Genomic DNA, 21,761 nt, shown 5'->3' on the forward strand with positions numbered 1-21,761 from the left:
CGGACGACAGCTAACAGAACTTTTCAAATTGCCCGCTACTACGTGCTTAAGGTAGTAGCTATAAAGAGGGCAGCACGGTGTTCTGTAGATTAAAGATGGCGGATGACAGCTGATGAAATTGCTCGCATGATAGCAGCACGGTGCTCTGTTGATTAAAGATGGCGGATGACAGCTGTCAAAAAAGCACATGGCTTTGTTTCCAAACAAGAGCACGTGGAATTTACCGCCACCACATTTCAAAGGTATAAAGCTAAAGAGGGCAGCACTGTGCTCTCTTGATTAAAGATGGCGGATGATAGCTAACAGAACTTTTCAAATTGCCCGCTACTACGTGCTTAAGGTAGTAGCCATAAAGAGGGCAGCACGGTGTTCTGTAGATTAAAGATGGCGGATGACAGCTGATGAAATTGCCCGCATGATAGCAGCACGGTGCGCTGTTGATTAAAGATGGCGGATGACAGCTGTCAAAAAAGCACATGGCTTTGTTTCCAAACAAGAGCACGTGGAATTTACCGCCACCACATTTCAAAGGTGAGTAGCTAAAGAGGGGCAGCACGGTGATTAAAGATGGCGGTTGACAGCTGTCAAAAAAGCGCGTGAGTTTGTTTCCAAACAAGAGCATGTAGAATTTGCCGCCACCACTTAGAGGGCAGCACGGTGCTCAAAGATGACTGCTGTCACGTGGAATTGTCTACCACCACAGGTATCTAGCTAAAGAGGGCAGCACGGTGCTCAAAGATGGCTGCTGTCAAAAAGCATTTTTCAAATTATCCGCCACCACATTTCAAAGGTAAGTAGCTAAAGAGGGCAGCACTGTGCTCTATAGATTAATGATGGCGGATGTCAGCTGCACGTGGATTTGTTTATCTCACGCTAGTGAGGTTAAGTTGGTAGCACTAAGGTTTAGGCCCGCCAAGATGGCAGCACTGCCGATGACAGGTGACGAATTTTACATCTACTACGATAAAGAGGGCAGCACAGTGCTCTGTAGTTTAAAGATGGCGGATGACAGCTGTCAAAAAAGCACGTGGTTGTCAAAAAACACGTGGCTTTGTTTACCACGCGCTAGTTAGGTTAAGTTGGCACTACTGAGGTTTAGGCCCGTCAAAATGGCAGTACTGAGGTGAGCGATGCGTTGTTGTCGATGACAGCTGTCAAAAAGCACGTGGCTTTGTTTACAAATTCAAATTTCGCGCGGGTGGTGGAGGAGGCCTCTGGGAGGCCTCTGGCTGTGGTGGTGGTGGAGGAGGCATCTGGGAGGCCTCTGGCTGTGGTGGTGGTGGAGGTGGCCTCTGGGAGCCCAGTGGCGGTGGCGGCGCCAGAACTGTCCAATTATACTACTGATGGTAAATAAACTCCATTGTCATAAAGCAGCAGCAATAGATGCAATTAGATCTGAAATGGTGAAGTATAGTGGGAAGGCAGGGATGAAATGGCTTCATGGAGTAGTAAAATTAGCATGGAGTGTTGGTAAGGTACCTTCAGATTGGACAAAAGCAGTAATTGCACCTATCTATAAGCAAGGGAACAGGAAGGATTGCAACAACTATCGACGTATCTCATTGATTAGTATACCAGGCAAAGTATTCACTGGCATCTTGGAAGGGAGGGTGCGATCAGTCGTTGAGAGGAAGTTGGATGAAAACTAGTGTGGTTTCAGACCACAGAGAGGCTGTCACGATCAGATTTTCAGTATGCGCCAGGTAATTGAAAAATTCTACAAGAGGAATAGGCAGTTGTGTTTATGTTTCGTAGATCTAGAGGAAGCATATGACAGGGTACCGAGGGAAAAGATGTTTGCCATACTGGGGGACTATGGAATTAAAGGTAGATTATTAAAATCAATCAAAGGCATTTATGTTGACAATCGGTCTTCAGTGAGAATTGATGGTAGAATGAGTTCTTGGTTCAGGGTACTTACAGAGGTTAGACAAGGCTGTAATCTTTCACCTTTTCTGTTCGTAGTTTACATGGATCATCTGCTGAAAGGTATAAAATGGGAGGGAGGGATTCAATTAGGTGGAACTGTAGTAAGCAGTCTGGCCTATGCTGACGACTTGGTCTTAATGGCAGATTGTGCCGAATGCCTGCAGTGTAATATCTTGCAACTTGAAAATAAGTGCAATAAGTATGGTATGAAAATTAGCCTTTCGAAGACAAAATTGGTGTCAGTAGATAAGAACTTCAACAGAATAGAATGTCAGATTGGTGATACAAAGCTGCAACAGGTAGATAATTTCAAGTATTTTGGTTGTGTGTTCTACATGGATGTGAATGTAGTGAGATTAAATCAAGGTATATTAAAGCTAATGCTGTGAGCTCGCAGTTGCGATCAACAGTATTCTGTAAGAAGGAAGTCAACTCCCAGACCAAATTATGTTTTTGTCGGTCTGTTTTCAGACCTACTTTGCTCTACGGGAGCGAAAGCTGGGTGGAGTCAGGATATCTTATTCACAAGTTAGAAGTAACAGACATGAAAGTAGCGAGAATGATTGTTGGTACCAACAAATGGGAACAATGGCAGGAGAGTATTCGTAATGATGAGATTAAGGCTGATTTAGGAATGAACTCGATGGATGAAGCTGTACGCATTAACCGGCTTGGGTGGTGGAATCATGTGGGGCGAATGGAGGAGGATAGGTTACCTAGGAGAATAATGGACTCTGCTATGGAGGGCAAGAGAAATAGAGACCGACCAAGACGACGATGGTTATATTCAGTTTCTAACGATTTAAAAATAAAAGGTATAGAACTAAATGAGGGCACAGCACCAGGATTGTGGGGACGTTTAGTAAATTCACAGAGGGTTGCAGACTGAATGTTGAAAGGCATAACAGTCTATAATGATGTATATACATATGTTATTTATACTTTTAAACTGAGAAACAACAAATTACTAATTAAGCAATAACTAGTACAAGAATCAAAAGTTTTTTAAAGGTTCAAATAAAGTGAGCCCATTCAACAGAGTCACGTCCGCACTGCAATAGTGGAGCACTGAGTTGACATGAGCGGAACCTCTGCTCCACAATTTACATGGAGAACATTGCGTTCAGTTTACTTGTTAGGGAGACAGTCCCAAGGCACAGCGAAATAATTTAACCCTTTTTCGCTTTTCCTTTGGCACCCATTTTCATAAAAAGCCCCTTCGGACGTTCTGGTTCTTTATGGCAAGAGCCTTCGTTTTTTGTGATGTAGTGCTTTTCTTTAATTTGGTAATTCATGGATCCCTTGACGCTCTACAGTCTAGGTCTTACGGTGACGATGCCGGAAGGAAACTGCCGTAACAATAACGTTTATTGACAGTAATTACGTCTCAAAAACGATGGGGTACATACTCAGGCACGCGCGACTCGGCAACACTCTAAGCTTTATTACTTCGCTGTTAGCGTTTGCAGGTTTGTGATTGAAGACAGTGAGTGCTCTGCATACAATAGTTTCAACTACTATACAAACTGAATATTATCAGGATTTCCGTTGTGAGAGGTTACAAAGTCAGTTGTTGAACTGATGATGGACGGAAGTGTTACGTAAATGTTGTAAAAGTATTGTGGAGAAGGATGTTACAACTCTTTACTGTTCGACAGCCATAACTTGGTGTTCGAACCATTCCAAGGACTCTATGTAGCAACGTTTCTGAGTCTGAGAGTTCTACAGAGCGTTTAAAACTGCCTTTGTAGATCATTGCAAATTCGTAGAACAAAATTTACAGGAATGTTATCATCACCTCATTTCGAGGAAGTTTTCGAATACGAGAGCTGGGAAGGTGGTGTCCACTTCTTTCAGCTAGAGGAGAGAGACACTGAATGGACTTGCTAAGAAGAATGATTTGAGTAGGAGTGGACAGAGAAGGCATGTCAACCTGAAACAAGAAGCATGACGAGCTGTGAGTATTGTATGACCCGCTGATAGGCATCCTTCAGCCGCTGAAACGAAATCATTTCATTAATTTTTTCAGAGAAAAGAATACTTCCAAGCTCGTAAACTTTCAAAAGTAGAAAACATGGGCTGAGAAGCACTGGCAGGTTCGATCCTGGCTCACTCGTGTCACTGACAGGTTAAAGAACTCCTGAGGGACAAAATTCCGACACTTCGACGTCTCCAAAAACTATAAAAGTAGTTAGAGGGACGTAAAGTGGTCTCTGTATTTTTGTAAGTAAACAAGCTGCTTTAAAAGAAACAACGACATCTGCTAGTGCATTTTCGGGTCATGCATGGTAGTTGGATAACGATTATGGGCAAGAAATGAGGGACATCACACGAGGAAGTCACTAGGTCAAACTCTTGCGACGCCAAATTCTGTTGATTAAACAGTGCAAAGCGCAACTGAAGGAACACAACTTATTCCCACAATACGAAGTTAAACATGTATTGAAACACAATATCTTATTCATTTCTGAACCAACCACGAACCAGCTAGTTTTATCTTTGAAAATATGCACCAGTGACTTCCTGCTATATTCAACGGGCCTTCTACAAGTATCTACACCTTGGCGACACGCTGCGTACTACTTGCGTTATTAACTGTAACGTTTGTTTCCATGAGAGCAAAGGGGAATTAACTCCGCGATCTACAGTTCATAACATTTTCATTTGATTATTTAACGCTGTCAAAATTAGAAAACACTGGGCAACAAGCGAGGTGTTTATTGTCTCATTTCATAAGTCGATTTGAAGGAAATACCATTTAGTGCATTAATACCTACTAATGTTTTATTTTATGAATTCTTAATGATATATTTCACTGATATTTACTACATTTTTATGTAAATATAACATAGAAATCTGAGCCCTAGTTCCGTTCAGTTCTCGTGCTACCCACACACTGAAGTGACTTGTAGCGCAGTCCCCGCTTCCTCCTCAGTCGGCACGGTGCTGTTTTGGTCTACAAGTAACATTCAGCTGCATAGGCTCTGGGATGAGGACTCACACAGTGAATCGACACGGTTGCTGCAAGAAATTCTACTTTCATCATAGCTTATTTCCTTTTCTTTATGTTCATGTGACGTTTTACTACAGAAGTGAATTAGCAGCGGCATAGCATGCGTCATAATTGTTCACAGGGGAGTTCAGCATGTTAAGGCATTCCTCGTAGACGATGTGTTGTTTAGCGCCGCGCTGAACACATTGTCATAAGTGTATCGTACACCAGCGGCGGATCCAGGGAGCATATTTAACTTGGACCATCACCAGCCCCATTCGCAGTAGGAGGGGTTCAACATTACACTTTGAATGTGTAGAGAACAGAAAGATTAGTCAGTCCGTATGCTTTACTAGCAGATACAGTCGACTCTGTATTGTTAGTGGCAAATTTAAAGTATAATAGTGACTGAAAGCCACGTGACGCCAGATCGCAAGTCTTAGTCAAGTTTGTGGGACAGACTTCAAGTGTACCCTACATGCCAACATCGTATCAAATAGAATGGTGACGCAATCCGACGCCGCCCGATAGGTGTAAAAAATGTGCGAGGGCTCGCTGCCTAAGCTTAAAGCGACCTAAATTTACCCTATTTGCGACGACCAGCTATAGGATAGTGATGATGGTGCTGGTGATTACTGTTCTAAGAGGAACTACAACTACGCAACCATTGCGTATTGACACTAATCAGAGGCAAAACATGGACGGCGCTCGACATTTCGAAAACTGAAGTTGTCGGTCAAATAAATATAGGGGAAAAGAAGGGCGTGATGAGTGCTGGGGTCAAGAGTTGACTAAGGGAGACCACGAGTGGACGCAGCCGCGAGTTGGATTACTCAAGCTGCAACGAAATGACGCGTCAATTGCCCTTTCCGAAAGATTCTGCACTTCACCTACGTTCACCTGATTGACCTCCGAGTTCTCACCGAGTCAACAACAGAACGCATCGTCTCTGGTTAGGCACCAAAGCAAGGATGCCCATTAGTAGAACAAGATGGATTTTGAACAGAATTGGAGTCACACATCCAGACTATCGTCATCTGCGAAGATCTGTTAATCGCTAGAGATCTCAACAGCCATGTTTGCTACACAAGGGATGATTCGAATGAGTTAATGGTGGTTCGGGTTTGGCGTACATAATGAAGCTGGTGAACAGCCTTGGAATGCGACTTGGCAAAAGAGACGCCTGTAGAACATTATAACATACAGCAGTGGTCGTCACAAGTCGCCAGTCGATTACTGGATGCTGAAGAGGAAGGATCTGACACTATTAGAGCACTGTTAAGTGATACTCAGGGTATACTCCTGGTTCTTGTATTCCACCTTCACCTTCGCACAACTGTCTGACGCATCACAGCCACAGAACGCATCAAGTGGTGGAAACTTAATCTCAAAGCAACAGTGCTAAAGGACTCCATCCTTCCCCTCCTGAAAACTGATCGCCCTGTGAAGGTTACATGGGGTATGATCGCTGCACGAATTCCATCGAGTGTAGAACATGCAATGGTGGATCTGGTCCGCTATCGGAAGCTCAAATCTGTCACCAAACGAACAGTCGCAACCGTCAAAGACAATTATTTTCGTGATTTCTTTGAACAGTATATTAACCATGAGGAGCCAGTACGAGCTCGTCATCATGCCCCTGAGGAACTGGCCACATCAAGAACAAACCCTACTTTGACACTGGCGTGAACACTTTATTCTCATTTGTAATTAGGAATTCCCACATCCAGCTATCCGCACAGCCAATCCAGGGCAGAGTGCACTTCCACCCACCACGCCTGCCAAGGTTGCAGCTGCCATCCATGCAATGAAACACACCAAAGCAACTGGATCTGATGATGTCCCTCTTGAAGTTTGGAAGGAGATGGGCAATGTGCAACTGAATTTATATAAAAAATTCAACAAATGTATTGAGACAATTACATACCATCTACCCGGAAGACCAGTATCTGGAAATACCCCCAATTCGTCTACGCTCCTCTACCACATGATGAAATTCTTCGAGGGTGTGATCGACGCACCCAACAAAGCATCAGCACTGTGTCATCAAACCAACTTGGGTTCTTTAATGGCCGCAGAAAACAGATGCTATCGATACTATACAGTTGTTATCAGAGAGGCACAGACAGGAGATAATAACGGTCCATATGGCCTTTCTAGATTTACAAAAAGGCTTCCCCATGTAGTCATTTGGTATCGTGTCCGTTGGGGCGTAGGTGGCGTTACAACACCATTTGATATTCGAGTGCGTGTTCATCAAGGATACGCCCTGTGCACGGAGAACCTGAGATACCACATTCATGGACCCTATGACGTTATGCTGGTTAGCGACTCACGGAAGAGGCTAAATGAATTGGTCACTAGTTGAGAACAAAGCTGTAAACTTTTGGATTGTGGCTAAACCTGGCAATAACATAGTACCAGGAGTGCAGCACCCAGTCAATTGGGACAAAATTGGTCGACAACATTCCACTACCGAAGACATCTGCATTGTGTGATATTGCTGACTGTGAGACACTTGTATACGCTCGATCTCGAGTAAAAGCCGCCTAGTTGAAGTGACTCTAGATCATGGGTGGTGTCCTTTGTCACCAAAACTACCGCTGTGTCCAAAGTGGAAGATCTACCGCACAGTCGTTCCCCCAGTGACACTGTATGCACTGGAATGTTAGACGGTGACAAAGAGACACGAGCAGATCCTGCACGTAACGGCTGGGAGTCACTTGACTAGACCATACTAAGAACACTGTCATAGTTGACCGATTCCCGACAAAATGAGAGAGGCCAAATTGAGATGGTATGGTCACGTGGCCAGAGCTGACTCAGAATATATCGTGAAGCCCAGATGGACAATGGTCTTGAGGCCCCTGTGGATCCCCTCCAGGCTCGTAACAGTTGGTCACTTGACATGCGCCATCTACGAGAATCTGTAGGTGAACCTCTCGCCGTGTGCTTAGCGGCGCGCAGCTGTGAGCTTGCATTCCACAGATAGTGGGCTCGAAACCCACTTTCGGCAGCCCTGAAGATGCTTTTCCGTGGTTTCGCATTTTCACACCAGGCAAATGCTTGGGCTGTACGTTAATTAATGCCATGATAGCTTCCTTTCCACTCCTAGCCCCGTACCGCTGCGACGTAAAGCCAGTATTCTGCAGAACTCTAAAAGTAGTCCGTCGTTGACTTGAAATGTTAACACAACGTTGCATTCCAATACGAGCGTGTTTAGGAAGGGGTTTGAACGAAATCCGATAGGTATCTTTTTTCTAATGAGTAATTTCATGGAATTAAAAGGCCGCACCGAGAATGGAACGACCTTAATGGACAGATTGTCGCTAGGTAACAAAGATTTACGGTGTAGCATTATATTCCGGTAAGAACTGATGGGAACACTTTGCCATGTTTTACGAAAGACGTTTCTTGCTTCAAGGTTCATGTAATTAGGCCACTCAGTGCCTCTTATTGCAAATGTGAATGAACATGAATAAACATGAATAAATGTGTCCTGTGCCGCAAAACTCTAAAAGGAGTCGATCGTCGTCTGTGTTTTCACGAGTTTTATGACTTGAATCGAGAAGAAGAGCAGCACAATAGTCTCAACAACGCCAAGAACAATCAGAACAACAGCGAAGACGTGTGCAGTTGCAAGATCCGTACCAACCGGATGATCAGTACAGTACCTCACGTTCAAATCGGAAAAATGGAAAAAGTGTGTCCGTTGTGCGCAGCAATGAAGTTAAGGCTGCGCGAGCGGAAAAATGAAGTTGCTTGAATTTGAGAAGCCAAAGAACCACTGAAAAGTTTGTTAAAAGAAACTAAAACATTCCCTCAAAAACATAAGAGATTACAAGTCCTTTTTTCTGAGGTCTTCACTCGGCGCTGCCGTTATAGCACAGCATTTTATGCCCACATTTAAAATTCACAGACAAATTTACCGCAGATCAATAATCCTGCATCCTTTTCCCAGCAATAATCATAAATTTCTCAAAATCTATTTCATCGGGGATGAAAATGACCAATTGAATGCACGTTGCCAAACCTGTACAGGAATCAGAAGGCATATCGTTGAGTCGTTGCAAAAAATGTTACATGATAACAAAAATTTAATTCGGATGTTCAAAAGTGCGATTGATCTTATGTTCGCTACAATACGTTTATTTTCTTATCCATTAATTTCATATCAGGCCGGGTTGAGCTAGTTGTAAATAAAATAAAAATAGTTTCTTGTGATAGGCCTTCGTCAACATGTGCTTTGATTTGTAGGCCTTGCATTAACCCTCCCTCCTATGAGCATGCCCTCTCCTCAGGATTCTAAAACCACCCCTTCACCTGCTTCCAACTCGCGTAATCCTCGCTCATGTTTCAATTGTGGCTCCTTTGCTGATCTCAAGCGGGACTGTCCTAAGGTTGGGGCCATAGGGAATGCAAAATCTGCCATGGGTAGAGGCTCTTCCACCAATACTTCTTGCCGTATCTGTGGGTCACCTACGCACTTCTCTAGGCAGTGCCTGGACCTCCAGGCAATAGTAATTCTAGACGACTAACCGCCAGTTCCGATGGCAAACCCCAAAGTGTGGCTTCTTGTTTGGTCTGTCTTTTGTTGTCTCGTCTGGCCGAAGTTTTGACGGCATCGGCGACTCCTCGTTTCCGGGATGGGCCACCTCGCAGTAAGCACTCGTGATTTCAGTTCCACCTTCAATTATATTTAATGTTCGCTTGCCCTAACCCCACCCAGACTCACCACTCAATTATGTTTCTCAGATGTTTTCCTTTCATTCTATTTGTAATTGTATTTGGTGTGCCTTGCTACCTTCTGTATCGTTTTGTAGAACTTAGGTTATGCTGAAACGTTTTGGCTAACAACTTGGCTTAAAAGCAACGCTCTCGTCAAACAACATCTAATCTTGTTTTCGGAAATTATGAGGCTGGGATGAACTTTGTGCAGAACTCACCTTGTATATTTTCATTTTTGAAAATAATATTTGAAAACGAGACATCACCGTTGATTTTTCTCGAAAGCCTCGACCTTCGGTTTCCTATGACCTTTGGCAGGTTTCCTGTCCCCGTTCCACGTTCCTTGTTTATAGTTGTCAAGTTTTCCAACCTGATCTTGTTCGTGTTGTATTATACGCAGTTCATTTGATGTTTATTGTGATTCTAGGGTTTAAGGTATCGTGCAGTTTGATTTATTTTCCTCCCTCTTATCTGTGTAACGGCCCAGTACCGGTTACAAACTGAATGGTACGTGTTCTCCGGGTGAGCAACTCGTCTTAACATTTAGAGGAAGGAAATGATGCCCAATGCCCACTTCGCTGCGAGTGAGGTCGTGTGAACAAACAAGCTGCATGACAACATGAGAGTGGCTGAGGTGTGAGACATTCCCTGCTTTAACTGTTGTGAAAATATAGCTCATAGGATCGGTCCATGTGGTGTAATAGCAACTTGTGGCTTGGTGAAGAAAGCAACGGGAAAACCAGCTCACTCCTCATTTATCCAGTATTCCTGTTGACAGCTTCTGAGGACCAAACCGACTGAGTACCCAACATAGGTAGGGTGTTCTTTGCGGTCAATTTTCATTGATCCAAGCACAGGTTGCGTAAGAGCGGCAACATCGGGAAACATTACCAATTTATGTACTGTTTCTACGATTTTAAATAATCAAGGATGTTTTACTTATCTATAAGTGGAAAATGCGAACGTTACTACAAAAATGTAAATAGAAATACACTTTTCAAATAAAAGCTACGCTACCGCTTTACGGTGTGGACAGAATCCGGCCTGCTAAGCGAGTATTAAAATATGACTTAAAAGTTCTTTGGTCACATTTCCGAAATCTTCAAAGTCTTGCCGGTGGTTAAAACTAACTAATTAAATAATTAGTTAATATATTTTAACATCTAGAACATTCAATGATAATAAATAAGAATATTAATTTTATTATATTTTAGAAACTAATTCCAGACTTTGCACAGAACGAAATAAATGTGGCGATCAGAAAGAGTTTTCAAACAGGAACGATCTTGTGTTTTCGCGCACAGTAATGGGAAAAAGACCACTCAACATTGCAGAATGTTATCATTGGATTGAGGCTCACCTTTCTCTTCATTACCCTCCTAATTCACATAAATTTATGTTCCTAAGAAATTGTAAGAAATTACAGACAACAATTCGGAGATGTGAAAAATCCGTCTTTGAGACGAGTGCAAACAGGTGTGCGAAAATTGAATAAAAATGATAAAAATGTCACAAAAATGAGAAAATGACCATAATATGAAAAATGTATATGAGCCGTGAAAATTGTATACTTTTAGTCACATCATGCTTAACTTGTATTTTCCATCGAAATAATATAAATAAATATGGCATGTGGTAAACATGCGGGCCTTACTGAACCCTCCCTCACCTATCAGCAACAATTTCATGAGCTCCGTCTCTTCTTCGTCACTTGCTGAGGTAAAACGTAGGGTTCAGTAATTCTAATCTACCTACTCAAATGAAAGGTCCGTTTAAAATATTCCTATTTATTCAAGTAATTCCTGAAGAATTTATGATTTATCAACGGTATCATTGAACTCAATCGTGTCCACTGGACACCTCAATCATTTTTACATAGAAGGTCAGAACACTTGACGCATCCTTTCTAGAAACCATTGTCTCAATTATTAATTAAAGAAAGGAAAGTCTCGAAATCCTTAGATTCGGCTTCCATGTGAGACTACATGTACCATCATAGTGATTCTTTATGGTCCAGTCCTCGTAACACGAACTCTGGACTCTGGGTATAATTAAGAACAATAAAGAACAACAAATTCTATTTCCACGGACGAATGGTTTCTTCACAAGTCACTACACAATTCCTGACGTAATTCATTTTAATCACGTTGGATGTTTATCTGTTGATTCCTGTAGCTGGAAAAGAACTATTACATCATTCATGTCCAGTTTATATCTTGTTTCATGACATCACACTTTAAATCTAATCTAACCCTAGCCATTATTAACACTTGGATAACCCTAATAATAACGTACAAACCAAAAGTAACTCGCCGTATAATGTAAGCCAATTACGATGTCATATTTCGTCATAAAATTTCATAAAGTTTGCGCACCCCTCACAAACAAAACAATCATCACTACCACCGCTCTATGTTTTGGACAACCCTGAAATTAGCTAACCTTACTCTTTATACTCTAAATTCGTGGTCTGAAATATACATTACGATCTCAATTAAACAAATTCACAGTATCCAACAACTCGCACGTTACCCGGATGGAAATTTCAACTAGATTCCGTAATTATTTATCTCCGTTACCAAGAATGCAATCTCCATCCTACACGTTCCGTTATACAAAACTGCCCCCCCCCCCCCTTAGATCAGCTGGCGGTCTCGGCACAAACGACCCTTCTCTGTCTGTCAGTCTGGATATGAAAGATCTGTTCATCTTGCCTGACTGACTTCAAAGAATGAAACATTTAACTTCGCAAAAAGACTAATTACAAAATACGATATATTCTGACCAACCAAATATGCACACAGATTTACTTTTAAAAGTTCCACAATAATTGTACACGTCGCAAATTAATACCGGCGCGGATTCTCCTATTCTGCTTTCCATTCCCAACATTATAAAATCTTCCTCTGGCTCCCACAAGTCCCGGCTTCATCGACAGGTTTCCAAACACCTGATTCACAAATCCTATCTCGACTCACACGACAAAACTAACCTCTGTTTCCCAAACTCACGACTATCACTGACGAAATAACTGGAATAAAAATCCTTACTAGAATCCATGACGTCTAATAACGCACAATGCTTTAATAATGAATAACTTCGCATAAAATGATATCGTATTTTAATTACTGAATTTTCACGAAAATGACTGACAAATTTCCTGATATTATTGTCACTCAGACACGGTTTAAACGGACATAGAATACATTACACTCATGACAAATTCACCGACATGCGTTACTTAACACTACGTACAGTGCTTCCATCCGATTGAAAATGGGTAACCACGGATCCCTTTTGCACCAACTCCATCAATATTCCAACTGAAAATTTTACGTCGAATGAACATCTTAATTTGACATCACAAAATATAGGCAATAAACACACGGAAATGACGATCTACATTGGACGTGATATCACCTCGAATCCCTAGCCATTATTAACTTTTTACAACATCATACGGCACTCGCAAGACTTCAAAAATTTATCCAAGTGAAAAATAAAACAAATGACCCTTTTTCGTCGTATTCTGACATTTACAAAAACCACATAGGGGCGACCAACTGTGTCGTACATACCCCCTTCAAATACATATAAGTTAGACATCATGAAACAAGATATAGTAGGCGCTAAGATGGCAAGTCATATACCTTAAGTCACGCCAGCATTCATCTTAGGGCTAACCTGTGACCCTGGCATTTTTATTTAGCCATTTTTACATTTCTGGCTGTACAGATCATTTTATCTTCCGGTTTCCTGGAAATAAAGCATATAAAAAAGAAAATGCCCTTCACTTGTCGTTCTTATTGATCGCACACGACGGATTCACGAATTACTTTCTTTACTATACACAATTTATACCAATTTCTTCGGTACCTTGACCGTCCTTTTTGTACAATTAATTCCACTCAAGAAAGACTATCTCCACATGGAGTCAAGACCCCAGCCACATCGGCTGAAATCTGTTGGTTGGACTTAGTCTACTTTTGTCGTTCGATTTTACAGAGCAGTTCAACCCTCTGTCTTCAGCCTCGTGATACAAAATGTAGGGGCTTCATCATGACGTCCCTTCTTATTTATAGAAACTACCCCCTCTCTCCGGGCATTTCCCTTTGCCGCCAAGAAAATTTCCGTAACTTTTCTGACTTAACTGAACTGTAATTACAAGAGTTTTGAAGGTAACCACACACTTGCTACATTGCTGGCGGTAGTGTTCATGGACATTTAACATTTATACATGTTCAATTAGCTAGATAAGTGACCTCATTTGATAGGCACTACTTTTCTGTCGACTTCGGGTGGGGACGCTATACACGCGCACTCTTCTGAAATAATCCACCGAAATGGCTTAGCAGTCTCAAACTTTCCTCTGTATCCTTCCACGTAAGACACGTGCGGATGACGTCACGTATCCCAGAGCGTGGGACGGAAAGTAGCTACCCCCTTGACACTTGTCACTCCCGTGATATCGAGAAATCGAACTTCTTATTCCAATTGACAATTTAATACATAAGTTTCTTAGGGCACAAAGGTCATGGGTTCAATACTGTGAGTTCGGCCATCCTGAGAATGGCGGGTTTCATTCACCATCTGCACGAGGGTGACGTCATCCCGAGAGTGTGCCATGATCCTCGTTTTTCAATGTTTGTAGGTTTCCCTGGGAATTCTTCGAACACCGAAGTGCTAGAATATTGGAGCGTAATTTCCATGAAGGAACTTGTATTCCAACACCAGAGCACAGCGAAATTTTGAAGTTGCTAAAATATGGCGGCGTTGTGTTAGGTGCACACCTCTGCGTCTCCGAAAACCGAGAACGTAATTAGTGGGAAGTATATTCACTAGTCGTGTGTTATTACTTTGAGTGGTGAGCTCTGTTTCATGCGTTAGTAATGTGGACAGTGTCATGGCATGACGTCAGAGAGTGCGTGAAGCACAACGGGTTTTAAGTGTTTCTCTATGTGGCGAAGTTAGGGCTCATGGTATAGTGTCTGTTCGTCTTTATAAACAAATTGCTGATCATTTCGTAGGAGGTGTGTGTCTCCTGCCACCGAAACACTCTTCGCTTCAAGCTCCATACGTAGGGGCATGATTTTTCGCATTAATTTATGTTCAATTTCGCGAAAATGAAAGAAGATTCTCGCGTTATTTACCGAAATAGGGATGACCCCATTGCTTTAATTTCCTAGAGTTGTTCAAAAAATGTTTAGTTCGTAAGATCTGTGAATTATTTGTGTGAAATATAGACAAATAAAAACAAACTGACTCATTATTCGTTGCATTTGTTTCTCTACGGGGTGATGATAGTAGGAGGCCGGCATATAGCCTATTCCTGTCGAATAGCACCAAGCGGTCTGCTGCTCAAGGCTTAAGGTCCCCATCCTACTGTCAACAGCGTCATACGCCCCCACTGCGCAGACCTTTGGAATTTAATCCGGGGTTTTGGCAACCAATCTAGTGATTGGATATTGTACACCACCTCCCCTACCCTGCCGGCCAACATTCTGATGGTGAAACTTTTGTCGACCAACAGGACTCGAACCGCGTAACCACGGGTTCATACCGTTTACGATGACGGCCACGAGGCGGGCTACATGGCCATACCATTTCCTAGAATATTAACACGAAGAGATACTTTTGTCGAAATGAGAATGGCTTCTGTTTTCCTTCGCCCACCTGAAAGTGGAATCACCAATTTCCTAACCAGAATCATATGATTCGTTAAGACATATCAAAATTGCTTCAAAATATTTTTGTCGCGTTTATTGGTAATGCGAAAAATGCATGCCACTATACATAGCGGATGTAAGTACTTGAGCGGTGTCTAACAAGTGCGGGAGCGTACATCACTCACTGACCACAGTGGAAAACTGTGCGGAGACGAAAATTACCGGAAAAAGTGATTCGTGAATGGAGAAAAGAAACTAAAGGTATAAACATTGGCAGACTTCTTAAAGACAAAATTCACCTTGATTGCTTAGCTTTCGCAGATGACCTTACGATGTTTTCGAACAACAGACAAGAAGCAATCCACTCCATAAAAAAATTGCATGAAATAGCCGCAAAAACCGGACTTCAAATTTCATTTGAAAAGACGCAGTTTATGGAAGGAACTAAATCAAGATTCGACAATCAACCATTAATCACCAAATGTGGAATAATTTCCCAAATCAGGAAGCTAACGAAGAAAGAACTGCTAAACTGCAAAGGGCTTACAAAATCACATGGAACAGATACAACAAAAGATGTATATCAAAAAATGCAAAATTACGACACTACAATACAGTCATCAAACCAGAGGCACTTTATGCATCTGAAACACTGATCGTTGGCGGCAGGTCACAAATAAAAAACATTGAGAAACAAGAGAGGAAAATTCTCAGAAAAATTGTAGGACCAATGTTCGAAAGTGGAATTTGAATCAAAAAGGTGCCACACGAAATTTTTCAATTCACAGAAAAAATCACAGATACCATCAGAAAGAGACGACTAAAATTCTACGGACAACTACACAGAATGGATAACAATAGGCTGATAAAGAAAATTCTAAATCTAGCTCTAACCCTGAAAATCCGCAACAATTGGTTAGCAGAAATACATGAAGATCTACAAGAAATGGGTATTGAGGACGAAACCATTCAAGATAGAATGAAATTTAGAAGCTTAGTAAAGAAACATAAATTTGCAGAGAAACCAACAAGAAAAAAATACAGGCTGGACAGAAACACGCAGAAAGGAACACAGTGAAAAAATGAAGAGATATTGGGAAGAAAAGAAGAAACATTGTGCAAAATAAGTTCAAACGTGCTCCACAGTTGGGCACAATGAATCAAAATAATAATAATAATAATATAGTTGTATGGTATCTACCATTGTGCACAGACATTTTGATATGACGCTATTTTGGCTGCCTTCGCGGTAATTTCAACGTTCCACTTCACTCTACCAGATACAAGAGAGTTATGATAGCGAGGTGAGCCGTATGTGAAGGTCTTAAGTACTATCCCTCCCCCCCCCCCCACAGCTCACTTCAATCATGGTTAAAATTATGGTATTTACAGTAGCATTTAATGAAGCAATACTTCAGCTTAAAAAGTAAACTTACCACTGTTAAAACTTACATTACAATGTCAAAATTGAGGTCCAGCTCAATTTGTAAAAGGAATGATATTTTCTGGTAGGGAATTAGGTCATTAATAGACCAACTCCTTCAGAACGAATGGAGTAAAAAGCTTTTACAATGCTGCAATAAATACATTTGAAAGATGTTACATTTTCTGGTATGAAGAAATTATTAATTCTTTCTAATTTAGTGAAATTTCTCCGGATTTTAATTTGGATAGCTTTTATCTAGAAGTTTTCTTCCCATAACATCGAATTAGATACGTCCATGTACTGATAATGGTCAGAGTAGTTACGTCAACTCAAAATGGGTCATTTCTTTTTCTGTAAAGTTAATTGGTTCAGCTATTTCATATTCCAATTATACCTGGTTCTAACGCATATGTTCAAGGAGGTTTTCTCTTGTCAATTCTCAAATACAAATGCAATGATAAAAGGGATAGGTATTCAGCAACTCTGATGAAGTCAGAAATTGTTAACTTTGCTCATAGTTGTCAGAAACATCATGGCTTGATTAAGGGAGATACATCATTATTGAAAAGAAAACGGTAAAAATAGGTTTATGTATAAAATGAAACATCAAAAAACTGTGATGCAGTTTGTACCTCGCAGCCCTAATAAGAGTCTGCTGTCTGACACACGCCAACATCGTAGGCCGGATTTGAACCGGTGATATTACTTATGAGAAGTAAAGAGAGATGGATGGCCTGGGGTATCACATCAGCTGTTCCCGCTGATTGAGAGGATGTGGGATGGGGTGGGGTGACGTCACACATCGACCGGGCGGTGCTGCCAGCTGGCGACGGCCCCCGGAGTGAGCCTAAGCAGGCGGGCAGTAATGAGCCGTACGCAGGCCATGCTGTCTGGACTTCGCCCTCGTCATAAGTGATTGACAAACCGTTCTCCTTGCCGGGTCTATACAGTGAAGTGTTAAATGTGATGTCACTACAGGGGGAGGAATACCACATACACCCTCGTCATGGTAAGTGATTGACAAACCGTTCTCTTTGCCGGGTCTATACAGTGAAGTGTTAAATGTGATGTCACTACAGGGGGAGGAATACCACATACACCCTCGTCATGGTAAGTGATTGACAAACCGTTCTCTTTGCCGGGTCTATACAGTGAAGTGTTAAATGTGATGTCACTACAGGGGGAGGAATACCACATACACCCTCGTCATGGTAAGTGATTGACAAACCGTTCTCTTTGCCGGGTCTATACAGTGAAGTGTTAAATGTGATGTCACTACAGGGGGAGGAATACCACATACACCCTCGTCATGGTAAGTGATTGACAAACCGTTCTCTTTGCCGGGTCTATACAGTGAAGTGTTAAATGTGATGTCACTACAGGGGGAGGAATACCACATACACCCTCGTCATGGTAAGTGATTGACAAACCGTTCTCTTTGCCGGGTCTATACAGTGAAGTGTTAAATGTGATGTCACTACAGGGGGAGGAATACCACATACACCCTCGTCATGGTAAGTGATTGACAAACCGTTCTCTTTGCCGGGTCTATACAGTGAAGTGTTAAATGTGATGTCACTACAGGGGGAGGAATACCACATACACCCTCGTCATGGTAAGTGATTGACAAACCGTTCTCCTTGCCTGGTCTATACAGTCAAATATTAAATGTGATGTCACTACAGGCTCGCATCCGGGAGGTAGTGGATTCGAACCCCACTGTCGGCAGCCCTGAAGATGTTTTCCGTGGTTTCCCATTTTCACACCAGGCAAATGCTGGGGCTGTACCTTAATTAACGCCATGACGGCTTCCTTCCCATTCCTAGGCCGTTCTTCTCCCATCGTTGCCATAAAACCTATCTGTGTCGGTGCGACGTAAAGCAAATAGCAACAAAAATAATAATAATAATAATAATGTGATGTCACTACAGGGGGAGGAGTACCACATACACCCTCGTCGTCGTGAGTATATGCACCGATAACGAGGGGTTAGAAGCTAATGTGGAGCGCGCTATAAGGAGACTGATACAAGGGAATTATGTTGATCTTACATTAAAATACAGGCCAGGAACAGTTTTACAGTGAATGGCATATGGAGATTGAAGTCTAACACCCAACTTTCGAGGCTTCTTAGAAAATAGATTCAAGAGATATGTTGTTTTACAATTATATCTCTGTGAATGTTCAAAAGAGCCAAAACAGTGAGTCGACATTCATCTGTTTATTTTCTTTTCTAAAAATTCCATGGTGGGGGGGTGTCTATGCCCCTGAGTGTATGACAACTCGTTCTACTTGTGTCTTTAGAATGAAGTGATGTCAGGGTACGTTCTCCTGGGGGGGGGGGTTACTGTAATGTGGTGGTGCTAAGAGGAAGTACCATCCAACAATGAAGGAATACGGGAAGGACCTACGTCTCGTCGGAGTCGGAAGAGTGAGTACGAGACTCAGCTAGGGGAACCGTGGTTCACCACTCAGCCTCCTTGCTGGCACTGAGGCACCTCGGCGTCTTCGAACATCGTAAAAGTGATGAGTGGGACATAAAACCAGCATTATTATTAAAGGTGCATGTTATTCTTACGGCCTTGTTTTAAATTACCTGGGGTTGATGGAGTCATGGATGAGGAAGATTGGCATCAGGCCCTTCGCCCAGGAGGTCCAGCGTTCCGTTGCCGGTCTGGCCGGGGATTTTAACCTTCATTTGTTCTTTCTCATGGCTCGGGGGAGGGTGTGAGTGTTCTCAAAAACGCGCACGTCGCCTGTTCGGAGGCCACACGCCATCAATATGGAGCGTCCCAACTAGAAACGCCGATAAAATTCCCGAATTCGCCGGAAATCGAAGGCGGGACCCTCAGAAATCTATTTTCTCGTCTTTTAACATCAACTAGGGCAAAATACATGCAGGATATCAAGTATCTATCTTCATTAGTTCAGAAACAAATTACACCTAGAAATTCACAACGTTGGGTACAATAAGTCGTAATTTCTTCCTTGTATAGACAAACGCTATTTCACGGTATTACAACGGGCTTTGAAAATACTTTTCTTCTTGAAAGTCTGGAGATGGTTAGAGCCACACTCCTGCGAGCCGACACGTCTGAAACCAGGAGGTGTTTGGGATATGAACGAGAAATGTTGTTGGAGTGTTTCACGTTATCGCCATCAGTGTGCCGGTGAGCAGCAGGTTCTCGCACTTCGCCTCTGTCTCCGGTTTCCACCAGTTTTGCTCTCCTGCTGCTCTCCACTGTGCACTTGTTTCTGTCTCAGACCAGCTTCCACGCAAGTCTGAGTCTCGTGACAGTGTGGCAGTGCGGATGGTTGTTGTGCTGCAATAGCACTTTCTGGTCCAGCGAACGACCTCATCTTGCCTCATTCTGGCGCCGGCACGCGGTTTAAACGAGCCTCTCTCCTCGCGCAGACTTGTTTTCTCCCGGAACGGAGTTTTTCATCACCTGAGCTGTTACTCAGTCCACAATTGTTGCCTCCTCCTGTCCAGATATAAACCGCCAGGCCTTTAGCTCAGTCTGTCATTGTTTCCATCTTCTTGTGCCTCATGTGACGTCCCTTGTTTATATTTTGTTCTCTTCCGAAGCTGACAGTGGCCGATACCTTTTCGTTCTTTCTGAGAGAAGACGGGTGTTGTTTCTGCTCCTCGATTGTCGAGTCGAGCCACACAGCTCCATTGAAGCTTTCTGCTGTTTTCCTGAACGTCTGATCTTCACTTTGCTTGAACAGCTCATCTCCTTGTCATGTTTGATTGCTTTCGCGGTCAGTGTGTGCGTGGTTATGCTCAGGTGTTCTCGGCACAAGTCCGCGCTTTCGATCCCTCGTGAATCTAGTGCCTACATCAAGAGCTTCCTGTCGCTAGATGTACCAGCATTCCGCAGGAAAAGATTCTGGCAGCTTGGCTTTTCTGAAAACCGTTAAAATATTTAGTGGAAATTAAAACGTGTACTGTTATTATTAGTTTCAGTCAAACGCATTTATAACAACACAAAGTATTCAGAGCTGTTTGTTTTATTTCTTAGTTCTTTCATTTATTTGCAGCCCGGTCGAGTGGCTCAGACGCTTGAGGCGCTGGCCTTCCGACCCCAACTTGCCACAGTTGTCAGATATAAACCGCCAGGCCTTTAGCTGAGTCTATCATTGTTTCCATCTTCTTGTGCCTCATCTGACTTCCCTTCATTAACTTTCCTTCTCTTCCGAACCTGACAGTGGCCCTCCTGGCTCAGTCCGGTCATATTTACAGGTGCTCAGCCTCGTGTTGGTACTCCTGCGGGACTAAATTCCGTCACCACAGCGACTCCAAAAACCGTAAAATGCCCTTAGTGGGACGTAAAGCAAATAACATTATTATCATGTATTTGCTTGCTTTGTTCCGGTAGACCAAGCTTGGATCTCCCTGTCTTGTCGGGTAATTTCATAGTGGCCGTAATTTGGGTGCGTTATGTCCAGCAGCTGCTTGTTTGGGCATTGATCGAGTGGAAGTTAAATATTGCTTCGCGCTGCGTGAAAACACAGACTATCTACACTCACATCTCGCATGACCCGTGTTGTTCTGTTGCTGTTTAGAACATCACCTGTTCATAGGGCCCAGGGTTCGATTCGCGGCAGAGTATGGCTAACTCCACTAAGACCGACTACAAAGTGACTGCTGTGTTCTCTGTGGCCATGTTTAGTACCATTTCTCTTATCGTTACCCCCACAACACTCCCTCCTCCATTCGCGTCACATGACCTCACTACGGCAGCAAACTGCAGCCTCATTGTGAGTAGCTAGTCCTCTGCCACATTGTTGCACCTACCTCGACGCAGCTTCCACCCCCGTACAGTGAAGTCAGTCTCATGTGGGCCTAAGGATCTAGAGCTCACCACACATCCTAAATACTAGAACTGATCCACCTGGAATGCTGCTCCCTCGCCCCGTCCCCTGCAGATAGACATTGATCATCTTCCATTTGGCGCTCAGCATCTCAAATCTCGAGGCACGTTCTTTAATTACGCTTCTACTTGCGCTGAATGCG

General features: G+C 42.7%; 1 protein-coding gene across 4 annotated transcripts in view; it reads left to right on the forward strand.

The window, feature by feature from the left end:
- Nucleotides 1-21,761, forward strand: part of Schip1 (Schwannomin interacting protein 1) — a 468,359-nt gene that overhangs the window by 66,446 nt on the left and 380,152 nt on the right. For 2 of the 4 annotated variants that reach the window (XM_068228559.1, XM_068228560.1), the window contains exon 1: nucleotides 18,257-18,356. The exons of the other annotated variants lie outside the window; for them this stretch is intronic. In XM_068228559.1, coding sequence (XP_068084660.1) covers nucleotides 18,354-18,356 — 3 coding nt within the window. In that variant the 5' untranslated portion in view covers nucleotides 18,257-18,353. Of the gene's footprint in view, nucleotides 1-18,256; nucleotides 18,357-21,761 lie in introns of those variants that run through there. 4 annotated transcript variants of the gene reach the window in all.

The sequence above is a fragment of the Anabrus simplex genome, chromosome 7 (genome assembly GCF_040414725.1).
Source record: "Anabrus simplex isolate iqAnaSimp1 chromosome 7, ASM4041472v1, whole genome shotgun sequence".
Classification (NCBI taxonomy): domain Eukaryota; kingdom Metazoa; phylum Arthropoda; class Insecta; order Orthoptera; family Tettigoniidae; genus Anabrus; species Anabrus simplex.